Here is an 11,442-nt window from a genome sequence, read left to right as displayed (position 1 = left end):
AACAGCACCCCTAAAAAAAAAAAAAAAAAAAAATACAGAAATGCATCATAAACTGTTATGTCACAGGACGTGGAGTGGAGATAGATAAGCAGAAAGAATTAGGATATTTTATACCTTGGCACCCATGACAGCGACCTCGGCCGTGGGCCAGGCGTAATTCACATCTCCTCTCAGATGTTTGGAGCTCATCACATCATAAGCTCCTCCATAAGCCTGGGATACACACACACACATATATATATAGATATATATATATACACACTGAGTCTTAGATTTGTGTGTATAGTGTTTATTCCTGATCTAAAATACACATATTTACAATGGCTTTGATTGTAGAGTGACTGTTAGTCACTTAGCTTGATTTAACTCCTGTCAGATTTAGTTCAGAAGTTGGTCTAATTCTACACAGAAATAATCTCACCACATTTTGGCCATTTGATCAGTTTTATTTAACTGAGGAGCTCCATGTGCTCATTGCAGTCTGGAAAACCTCCAACACCGTGGTTTTGTTACGAGTTGTGTTAAGCTAACATTGAGCCGAGAGCTCCACCAGTTCATATCTTAAAAGCCCCGACCTATATTTCATTATTACAATTCTTCTCCCATCCATTGACTCTCGCACCTTCCTAGTGATGATGGTTATTTTGGGGACGGTGGCCTCTGCAAAAGCAAACAGCAGTTTGGCTCCGTGTTTGATGATGCCTCCATACTCCTGAGCAGTACCTGTTAGTGACATCACAGCAGTTAAATGGTGGGAGTGTGCACTGTCAGACAGTAGCTACAGATGCATGTCATGTAACACAATGTGTACTCAGTAGGTCACAGTATACAGATTTATGAATATGTCCTTATTGAAACTTTTAGTGGACCATGTATTTACTATTAGTATATGTACTGTAGGAACTTCTTCTATTTCCCTGAGCAGGCAGCTAATTCATGTCCTACTTTTTGTGCAGGTGGACCCTTCTGTCTGTGGACAACACACCCCATTTAGACAAAAACATTCTGCTGACTGTTTTATTCACAGCAGCAGAGATGCTCTGCCATGCTCTAACCTGAGCTCAGAGCTCAGTACCCTAACCTGATTAAGATGTAAGATAGCGTATGGCCAGTAGCTGGATTACTCTGTGTGTAAATGCCAGTGTATTATGGGTTGTGAGATTTTGAAGAATACCTGGCAGGAAGCCCGGCACATCCACAAATGTGATGATGGGAATGTTGAAAGCATCACAGAAGCGTACAAAGCGGGCTCCCTTCACTGAGGAGTTGATGTCCAAACAACCTGATGCACAAGACAGAAATGAAGCAATGTTAAAAAAAAAAAAAAAAGATCAATCTGCTAAATATAACTTTGTGCCCGATTTATTTTCAACCACCATGTTCTTTCTGGGACCTAAATTAAAAAAGGAAAAGACAACAGAAAATATTGTAAACAATGTAATTAATCTGATTAATACAATTTCAATTGATGATTTATTTATGCCTTGTGTCTGTCCCTCTTACTTTCAGCCCTTCAGTTTTCTTTACGCACCAGAAGCCACTTTGGGCTGGTTTCCCACAATCCCCACAGTGCGTCCATTCATACGGGCAAATCCCACCACAATGTTCTTGGCATAGTTGGGCATGATCTCAAAGAAGTCCCTCTCATCCACTGTCTGAACGGATGTGTGAAGAAAAAACATTTACTGACAGATATAGTTGTACATCTTACAATGTGAGAAAGCGGTTTACGTACTGCTTGAATGATGTCCAACATGTCATAGGCTTTGGTAGACTCCAATGGGACGATGTTGTCCAATGAAAGTACCAGACGATCGCTGAAGAAAGGACAAGTGATCAGACATGATGAGATTCTCCCATTAAGAACAGGTGACTGTTCTGTAAAGTGGAGGCAAAGGTGACTGGTTACCTGGGGTCGTGGCACTCCCTCATGGGCGCCGGATCTTTATTGCTGAGCGGCAGGAAGTTGAAGAACTCTCGCAGGTTGAGTAGGGCCTCAACGTCATTCTCAAATGCATGGTGAGCAACACCTGACAACAAGACATGACACATTTTATACCCTGCGGACAGTATTTTTAAACAGCAACCTCAGATGAGCTACTGAGAGATTGGCATGTTGTGACCAGTAATGCTGGCCCACTGGGATGTAACTATGACAGAGCCGGTGGCATTTACACCCACACAGCAACAGCACGCTGAGAGTTTGGATGTTGAGATATAACATTTAAACTAACCAGACACGCTGGTGTGTGTTTTGGCTCCACCGAGCTCCTCCTGAGTCACATCTTCATTGGTAACAGACTTCACAACATCAGGTCCTGTGATGAACAGGTATGATGTGTCCTAGACATACAAAACACACACATGCACACTGGCAACACGCAAACATTTTGGTTGTCTTCTGCAGCCGAAATTAAATGTTGTTTACTAAATGAAAAAAAGCTAAACTACTGGTGTTCAGTGTGTGTATACCTTAACCATGAAGGTGAAATCTGTCAGGGCAGGGGAGTAGACGGCCCCTCCTGCGCAGGGACCCATGATGAGGGAGATCTGAGGGATAACTCCTGAAGCCAACACATTCCTCTGAAAAAAAAAAAAGTTAAATGTTTTACTTTATTAGTGATAGTGTCAAACCTCCCTAAAGTTAAAGCCACATGTATTTCAGGATGTTAACACTGGGGAGCACGTTCAAGTGTAAGTTGCCTATAGTTCCACCAGTAAATCACTGAGTATAGACTCAGTTCTTGAAGCTTGATGTAGTATGATGAGAATTACATGCAAAGACTTTACAACATAACCACACCAGGAATATATCTGCATATCCAGCCAGAGATTCTACTCCTTCCTGGATCCGAGCTCCTCCAGAGTCATTCAGCCCAATGACTGGGGCTCCAACTGTCATGGCCTGGTCCATAATCTGAACACAGAACATTTACGACTGGTACATAAAAAAAAATACTTGAAAAGCCTGAGATTAAACAAGAACCACTGACAAAATACAAATATGCCAACAAATATTAACATATTCTCAGTGTCCAAGGAACATTTACTTAATTTTTAACACCGCTGTTTCAGCATGTTTCCATTTTGTCCAACTAACATGCATGGTTTGTACACACAGACATATGACTACACACTTTAGTATCTGAGTGATGTTATAAAATATGAAAAAGTGACAATGTTCCTGGTGCTTTCACTGACCTTACAGATCTTCTGTGCATGAGCTCCAGAAAGACTGCCGCCAAATACAGTGAAGTCCTGAGAGAGACAAAAGGACGAGTGAAGAAGAGTTGCTGTGCATCTCAAAGATGTTTGCTTTCCTACAAAATAATTATGTATGTGTGGTACCTGACTAAATACATAGACCAGTCGGCCATTGATCCTGCCTCGGCCTGTCACCACACTGTCACCCGGGAACTGACAAAAATAAAAAGATTTGGTAACAGCAAAATTTCAAACCCAAGAGAAATGAACCGTTACTATTTTAAATGGATAAAAACACGAACTGTCTTGTTACCTTGTTTCTGTCCTGTTCCATGCCAAAGTCGGCACAACGATGCTCCACAAACATGTCCGCCTCCACGAAGGACTGAGGGTCCAGCAGTAGCTCCAGTCGCTCTCTGGCTGTCAGCTTACCCTGCAGTACATAATACCAAAAGTTACTACACTTTTGACAGGTAGAGAATTGTAGAAATTTTGCCCACTCCTTATTTTCAGGCAAAATGGCCACCCACAGATTTTACCAAGCAAAACAGAATAACATCTGATCTGACACTGTAGTAGTACTAATAATCCTCTACAGTAATAACAGTCAACTTTATTTGGCCAAGTATGTTACACACAAGGAATTTGTTTCCAGTACAGAAACAAGGCAGCCATCTGCGGCACCAGCTTACTGATGGCTCTAACCATCAGGGGCAACTTTAGGGTTCAGTGTCTTGCCCAAGGACACTTCAACATGTGGGCTGCAGGCACCGTGATTCGAACCTCCAACCTTCCAGTTGGGAGACGACTGCTCTACCCACTGAACCACTGTCGCACCAAAAAAGTAACGTAAAAGTAAGTTCTAAACATGAATATTCACGTCAAATTGTTTAAATAATATACATTACACTGTGTTATAACATTGGAAGGGTCATTTTCAAATCTGGAGCCTGAGACTGGCAGAGTCTCTACGTTCAAGGGCAGCAACCACTGACCTGGAGCCTTTGAGCAAGGCATTAACTCAACTAGCCCTGCTGTCAGTGTAATGTACTTAAGACAAATGCTGAAGTTACTGCACACTAACATTAACAGAAACTAAGGTGATATTAGTTGACTTTACCCTTTTGTGTTGTGCATCAATTCTATTCTGACCTCCCCCAGCTAGCGCCGCCTTCCGTTTCTTGTCAATTCTCTCCTGAACGGATAGGTGGCTGACCGAGTACCAGCGGCAGTCCTTTTGCAGGCCCGTGTGCGGTATTGAAGTAGCAGTCACTGCGCCATGTTTCATTTGCGTCAAACTCCTGAAAGATATCCGCAAACCATTTAGCAGCCCACAACTGCCTCGAGCCACACTGAAGGACGCCATCATTGCTGTTCGTGTTTCCGGATGACAAAGAAATTTGAACCAATAGCAAATGAGGGGCGAAATCTCAAACCCAATCAGAAATAAGGAATTCGTAGCTATAGCTGATGGGTGGGATCTGAAGGGGATCGGGTTTTCTTTTACCCATGAATGTGACCTGTAATACAAAAGTGAAGTTATGGACCTTTTAAACCCTGAGTCTATCTTGCCAAGTGGATATTCCCGTCAACTTGTCCCCTGTCTTAATGACTGACGATGCAGTTATAGGCCCCAAACATTACCCTAAACATTAGTGATGTACACAGAGATACAACATTAGATTTCATGAATCTTTTGAATTAAAGGTTTCCTAACAGTTTTTTTTATCACAGGAAAAAATGCAGGAGTCCCAAATGCAATATTTCAATTTCAAGCATTACATTTATTAAGCGATATGTCTTACTTAATAATATGATGTGCCGTATGATGTACAGAAAAAGAAATTGAATTTTTTAAATAACTGAATGGGAGCACAGAGAGGTACTGTGTACAGAATGTAACCCAGGGTAACTACGGGAAGTCTCGCGTGATTTCCATGCCTGTTGAGAAGGGTTGATGCGAGGAAAAGTGGAAAATCGAATGATTGATGCATTTGTTAAACGGATAGTTAACTATGTTGCGGTCACCGTTCGCAAGGTATTATACCAAACCCTATCAAAATAGCAGGATTTCATTTTACAGCTTGCATTTTGCTCTTGTGCATAAGGCATAAAACGGCCCGAGTGTTAAGTGATACGGTTCAATTTTCGCTGGCTAATTTGGCTAGCTTAACGATAGCTGGTTAGCTTTGTTTACATCGAGTGCGCGCCTGGGATCTGTTAGCTAATTGCTCACAAAACAAATTTGTGATCTTAGCAGGGGCTTATCGATCATATCGACATCGACTACTAGACGGTATCTGATATTAAATGGGCTCCACGGCTAACATCGAACATCTCTCGTGTAACGTTTGGCTGGTGTCGTAACCTAACGCTAGCTATACAATGCTAACCTTTTGATCATGGATCGTGGGATCATTTGATTCACTGCTGGCTGTTGAACAGCGTTAGGGATAATGTAAATAATTATAACCTATAGTATAATTGGTCCGAATTAACAGAAACTTTAACTGATCTGAAACATATGGTTGGTGAGTAACAACGACTAATAACCGGTTATGCTAACTTTAGCTAGTCACCTGCCGAGCTAACGTTCTGCGCGCTTAGTGATAACCGCTTTACCATGTTCGTTGTCTGTTATTGTGTCTATTATTAATGCATATGTGTTCATCGAAACACTGGAGCGACTGATTATTGCTCCGCCAGGTCATTTCATCTTTCCTCCATCCACCCTGAGACTTGGCTATCTATAGCTCCGTTGCTGCGAGTGCCTGGACATTTTTCCGGGCCGTGTTTTCCTGAGGCTTCGGAGTACACCGCTATGAACCCCGTTAATGCAACTGCTCTGTACGTGTCCGCCAGCCGGGCCGTGCTGAAGTGTGACCCGCGGCAGCCTCACACCTTCACTGAGATGTACAGCCTCCTGCACTTCTTCAGAGAGTCCCTCGCATGCCGTGTCTGTGGTAAGCATCCTGCAAATATTGTATAATAGCAAAGCATGCCACTCGCTCTCTTGTTGTTTTGTCACCATCGGTTTCGTACCGCACATTACTTAAACGTCACTGAAATGCATGAGTGTTTAATAACCTTACTTTTCATTTAGACTTAAGTATTGATGGGCGTACGTGTGCTGGCAAGGGTTTACACAATTTCTCGTGCTCATCACCGTGGTCTCCTTAGCAACCGAGACTGAGCCCGTCTTCTGTGCTCTTGTCAAGACAGATGATGACTCTGTTGTTGTGCCTGCTCCAGGGCCATGTGTTTCCTATTTATGCTTTATTTACTCACTCCACTTAGCTACAGGAATATCAACACTGTCACAAGAGCTTGCATGTAGAGATGGACAATATTGACAGGATGACATGTGACAATATTTCTCACCGGTCCTATTATGTAGTGGTTTGGCGTGTCATTTGTGCAGTCATGCAGTATTTAATCACATTTACAGGATGGGTGAGGCAAGCAGTAAAATCAGTAATGTGAACATAATGATAAAGCAGGTTGAATCCTTTGTTTATTGGAATAAACTGGGATAAATAAGAAAATAAAGAAGTTCAGGAAACAGACATTTATGGTATAGACCCAAAGAAAATTTCAAGGCACAGATTATTATATTGGTATTACATTTGATTTCCCTGTTTGAAATGCATCATGTGTTACATGGAACTGATTTAGTGTCTGTTTTGAAAAGTGATTGCTGCCCTGTTTTGTGTAATTGTAAACGGAATATGTTTGGGTTTTGGACTGTTGGTCAGGAAAAAAACAAGACATTTGATGGCACCTTTCATTGTTCTAAAATTCTTTATTTAAGAAATAATAGCTCAATTGATAGTTCCAGCTGTTTCCATAGAAGCATTGGGTTGAATGAGAGTTTAGTCCAACCAGCTGAATGTGCCATAGTTGCTGTATGTAAGTGCAACAATGATACAGTGCATTAACAGCTTCCTGTTGTTTTTTTGTCTCAGGTAAACTACTGCAGGATCCCATTTCCCCAACACATCCAGAGTGTCAGCATTATGTCTGTTTGGGCTGTAAAGGCCAGAAAATGCAGATCAGACCATCATGCAGCCGATGTAAGGACTATTCCTGCTTCCAGGAGAACAAACAGCTCTCTCTGCTGGTTCAGTGTTACAGGAAGCTGTGTCTGTATGTAACTCACTCACCGTTGCTGCAGTCAATCAGCAACCATGTTGGAGGGTCTCCAGAGGTTATGACCTTGCTAGAGGAGGTGCTAATGTCACATGAAGAGGAGATAGAGACTAGGAATCTAAGCCTAGCACAGGAGGATGAGAATTCTTCTGAGTCCCTTACCACCACAGAGGCACCACCTGCTCCTGCAGAGCTCTCTGCTGTACCCCAGAACTCCTCTGACCCTCCCTGTTCCAATGGGCCACAGGAATGCAACGGAGAAGTGCTGGAGGACCCGAATCCTTCTTCTCCTGAGCTCGAAGTATGTGAGCTTGTAGAGGAGCAGCCACAGGCAGGTTTGTCTCTGTCCAGTACTGGTTGTGGTGATCTAGAACTGAATCTCACCACAGGTTCTTTAGCCCCAACTCCAGGCACTGTGTGCTCACTCAGGGATGGGGAAGCTAGCAGCAGGGGACTGGAGGAGGGGGAGGTATTCCTTCTCAGCGTGGAGGAAGTGTTACAGACTTTGGATCCCCTTCGGCCTGGTCGTGATTCTCCTCACACACAGCCAGACAGGACACACACCCACATAGCCACGGACAGTGCACACGCTCACATGTACATACAGCTGGACACAGGTCACAACTACACACAGATTCAAACAAACAGGACTAACACAATGGCAAGCCATGGTGCTCACATACACTCATTCTCCTCTGATCCTCCTCCAACCCCCAAACCCCTGCCAGTCCGCCTTAACCGTAAACGATCTCATTCAGAGAGTGACAGGGAGAAGGTGAAACCCCTCCCTATCGCCTCCATCCTGCAGGACTCATCTTCTCATTCACGTACTCCAAACCGCTCTCATGCTCTTCACACGCAACCACCCACACCCTCCTTAACTATACCAGCACACACATATTCATCCCTTCACAATGGGGCGCCTCCTAAGCCCAACCGCCCTACACCTAACCACAATAAAGGTGCCAGAAAGCATGTTGATTTGGGCCCTAAGAAGCCACATGCCAAGGCCCGCAGTGGTGGAGGCTCTAAGACCAAGGACAGAAACAAAGACCCACGGTTGATGTCAGGCTGCCTGGTGCCTCCAGCACCCGTCAGGCCTCCCTATAAGAAGCCAGTGGAGAAGAAGGGCTGTAAGTGTGGAAGGGCCACCCAGAATCCCTCTGTGCTGACCTGCAGGGGGCAACGCTGTCCCTGTTACTCAAACCGCAAGGTGAGACCATGATCACATTGTGTATGGAAGTTTTTTTTAAATATGATTTTACTAATGGTAAGCTGATTTTGTCTATTAACTCAGCTCTTCAGAAATCTAATGCTTCTATTATGTGAATAGGTGTTGAGTATTTTTGTAACTCTTTCATGTAGTCTAACATTTGTTAATATAATTTAATTTTTTTTAAATATAGACCCCTGGCAGAGTATTTCTTCCTAAGACAATTAATTGAAATTCAGACCAGCTCAGTCTGTAAACAGTAACTGCCATCTGTGATTTGTAGGATCTGGAACCAGACTTAGTAATGTCACTGTACTGTATTGACAAATTCAGATTTAAATCCATACTAAAGGCAGGGTATATAAACTACATTGTAAAGAGGAGAACATGTAAAATGAAAGTAACGTTTCTTGTCTGTTTTCTGTCACCTTCCTCAGGCGTGTTTGGATTGTATCTGTCGAGGTTGTCAGAACTCCTACATGGCCAACGGCGAGAAGAAGCTCGAGGCCTTCGCCGTGCCAGAGAAAGCCTTGGAGCAGACACGGCTCACACTCGGCATCAACCTCACCAGCATTACAGCGGCTGCGGCGCTCCGCAACCCAACAACCACCAGCATCCGCGCTAACACGCTCCTCAATGTTGCCACAGCAACAGGGACCCCCGTAACCACAACCTTTCTGTCTCCCAGCTCTTCACAAGAGCCCAACTATGAGGACTGGAGCTGCTGATTGGACAAAAAGGCTGGAACTCCAAAAACAGACAGCTGAGTGCTGATTGAATGTGATGGCTGATCATTGTGTGTCTGACAACCTGTACCTCCTCCCCCCCCCAGAGGGGAGGCAACCTATGGCAGCTATGGGTCTGTCCTGTCCTGTAACCTGCTTGGAAAATGCTGAGTACTAAGACTAGCATGGGTGTGCCAAAGCCTTCTGTATTGTGCCTGTGTGCCCGTGAGTATTGTTGCCTGTTTGTAGTTAAACACTTATACTAAGTTCCACAACTGGTCTGTACTTCAGAGGTGCTTTTTGTTCACAGACATACAGTAAGAGGCAATACAAACACGCACCAGGTTTTGTTTTTCTTTAGTGTGCACCCAATTAAGTATATTTGTGTCCGCATAATGGAAACAAAAGCTGCATCAGCATATTTCACTCACTTGTCAAAGCGTTTTCCATGTTTTAGTATTATTCCGTGTATGTTTAAGAAAAGGATAATTGGTATCAGGACGGCCCTTACTAATCCTTAACTCTGTATGTGTTCACACCGTAATTGTGAATGACTCTTGTGACTAATCAGTGAAGAACTGCTCTCACACACGACTGTATGCCTTTTCTATCTCATTAACTCTCTCAACCCAAGTACTGTCAGCTGTTAATAAATTTGTCTTAATGAACTTGACTGATGCAGGCATTGTACAGGCAGCAAGGTAATGTCAAAGCACTTGGCTGGCTCCACGGTTTTTCTGTATATGTGTGTGTGTGTGTGTGTGTGTGTGTGTGTGTGCCTGCTGAGATTTACTGTAATGTCAGTGGGGAGGTGGATGGTGGGTTGTAAGCACTTAGTCTGATTGGCCAAATTACAACTTTAACCATTGGTTACCATAGCAATAGGAGCACCACAAGGAGCCCCCCCAGCTCTCGTGCGCACACGCAGTTGTTTACAGTATTGCCATTCATAGACTATAGCAGACTTTCTTCTCTAATATTACACAGTTACCTTTTAACTATGGAATTGTACATTACTCTGTGTTTTTAGATAAACTGAAGCCATAGGTTGTCATTAACACAACAAAATATCCACTGGGTGTGCGTTTTTCCTACAGTTGTAGTGTCCTGACTGGTTAGAGACCAACTCAGAGACTATTTTTGATACTAAGTGTTTGAAATTTGGTACCACTGTCTGTTTTGTGTGTGTGTGTGTGTGTGTGTGTGTGTGTGCGTGTGTGTGTGGTTTGATTAAAGCACCTTGAAGCCCTCCTATAACCCAAGAGGCTTTGTATTGTTTGTGTTTGTGTTTACTGTCTCAGCTATACCTACAACATGTTTGTCAGTCCAGTCATGGTGACCAAAAAGAGACTGAAGGGGAGAGAGGACTCAGGCAGACCAAACAAACACCTTGGTTGTCGACTCAGACCAGGGAGTAGCAGGTGGATTAAAGTATGATCAGAAAATATGATCTATCTTCCTGTGTGTGTGTGTGTGTGTGTGTGTGTGTGTATGTTTCAAAATGTGTTTCTTTTGGGCATTACTTGAACCCTGATTAGTTTATTTTGTTTGTTTTTTTTATGTAAAAACTCTTTATTTGAGGAGTGACCCTTGTTATTGCTGAAACATTCACTGCCATAATATGGAAAACAGGTAATACAACATGAATTAAATGATAGTTTTTTACTTTTTCAGTTTTGTGTCTTTTTGCGTACAGGGGATATCTGACTGAAGTGTACTTAAACTGTCACAGATGGGTTTCCATACAGTGGATCCTATGTAGATTGAGATTTGTTGTTGAGGAAGAATGTGGAAAATGGAGTGTTACTGTTTACACTGATAAATGTAATAGTTTTATACTGCACATTCATTTATTTTACATTAAACGCAGTGCTAGAGAGAAAAATCTGGAAATAACGGTCCAGTGAATGCTAGTTGTCATGCCTCACCTCCATTATCACACGTTATATAGGATTCAGTATTCACTGGCTGGGAACCACAAATATTCATGGCAGTTCGTCATAACTTGTTGAGATATTGTCATCTGTTCAGCTAACTGCTAACATGGCCATTAGGTCATGAACTTTGTGGGATAGTTTGTTCTTTCACTCTATTATTATTATTGACACATGGGAAGTATGAACCTGTTACATCTAACCTGTATAGAAACTA

General features: G+C 42.9%; 2 protein-coding genes across 5 annotated transcripts in view; one reads left to right on the top strand and one right to left on the bottom strand.

The window, feature by feature from the left end:
* The window catches only part of pccb (propionyl-CoA carboxylase subunit beta), a 5,705-nt gene extending 1,055 nt beyond the window's left edge, over window positions 1–4,650 (bottom strand). Inside the window, exons 1-14 of the mRNA XM_020616662.1 lie at window positions 4,325–4,650; window positions 3,518–3,637; window positions 3,349–3,417; window positions 3,202–3,258; window positions 2,804–2,917; window positions 2,473–2,583; window positions 2,235–2,343; window positions 1,910–2,030; window positions 1,736–1,817; window positions 1,532–1,655; window positions 1,175–1,282; window positions 623–723; window positions 115–213; window positions 1–20 (exon numbers count right to left, since the gene is read on the bottom strand). The exon at window positions 1–20 is cut by the window's left edge and continues 80 nt beyond it. Of these exons, the coding sequence (XP_020472318.1) occupies window positions 1–20; window positions 115–213; window positions 623–723; window positions 1,175–1,282; window positions 1,532–1,655; window positions 1,736–1,817; window positions 1,910–2,030; window positions 2,235–2,343; window positions 2,473–2,583; window positions 2,804–2,917; window positions 3,202–3,258; window positions 3,349–3,417; window positions 3,518–3,637; window positions 4,325–4,573 (1,484 nt within the window). The 5' untranslated portion in view covers window positions 4,574–4,650. The remainder of the gene's footprint in view (window positions 21–114; window positions 214–622; window positions 724–1,174; window positions 1,283–1,531; window positions 1,656–1,735; window positions 1,818–1,909; window positions 2,031–2,234; window positions 2,344–2,472; window positions 2,584–2,803; window positions 2,918–3,201; window positions 3,259–3,348; window positions 3,418–3,517; window positions 3,638–4,324) is intronic.
* A 438-nt stretch (window positions 4,651–5,088) lies between these two features.
* On the top strand, window positions 5,089–11,419 carry msl2a (MSL complex subunit 2a). Of its 4 annotated transcripts, none has more exons than XM_020616661.1 (4): window positions 5,089–5,242; window positions 5,958–6,167; window positions 7,170–8,566; window positions 9,004–11,419. In XM_020616661.1, the coding sequence occupies exons 2-4, from the start codon at window positions 6,026–6,028 to the stop codon at window positions 9,292–9,294; spliced, it is 1,830 nt and encodes a 609-aa protein (XP_020472317.1). In that variant the 5' UTR covers window positions 5,089–5,242; window positions 5,958–6,025; the 3' UTR covers window positions 9,295–11,419. The 4 variants fall into 4 exon arrangements, with proteins under 4 accessions (XP_020472317.1, XP_020472315.1, XP_020472314.1 ...); XM_020616659.1 differs by having other exon boundaries at window positions 5,089–5,735; XM_020616658.1 differs by having other exon boundaries at window positions 5,090–5,242; window positions 5,911–6,167.
* Window positions 11,420–11,442: the final 23 nt, after the last annotated feature.

Source organism: Monopterus albus, unplaced genomic scaffold (genome assembly GCF_001952655.1).
Source record: "Monopterus albus unplaced genomic scaffold, M_albus_1.0 scaffold176.1, whole genome shotgun sequence".
NCBI lineage: Eukaryota > Metazoa > Chordata > Actinopteri > Synbranchiformes > Synbranchidae > Monopterus > Monopterus albus.
This window is presented reverse-complemented; position numbering and strand designations above follow the sequence as displayed.

Excerpts from the sequence above, each read along its gene's own strand:
- msl2a (XM_020616658.1), top strand. The coding sequence starts at position 5,220 with ATGTTGCGGTCACCGTTCGCAAG. Across the intron at positions 5,243-5,910 it reads TTGCGGTCACCGTTCGCAAG|GTCATTTCATCTTTCCTCCA; the intron begins GTATTATACCAA and ends TTGCTCCGCCAG. Across the intron at positions 8,567-9,003 it reads CCTGTTACTCAAACCGCAAG|GCGTGTTTGGATTGTATCTG; the intron begins GTGAGACCATGA and ends CACCTTCCTCAG.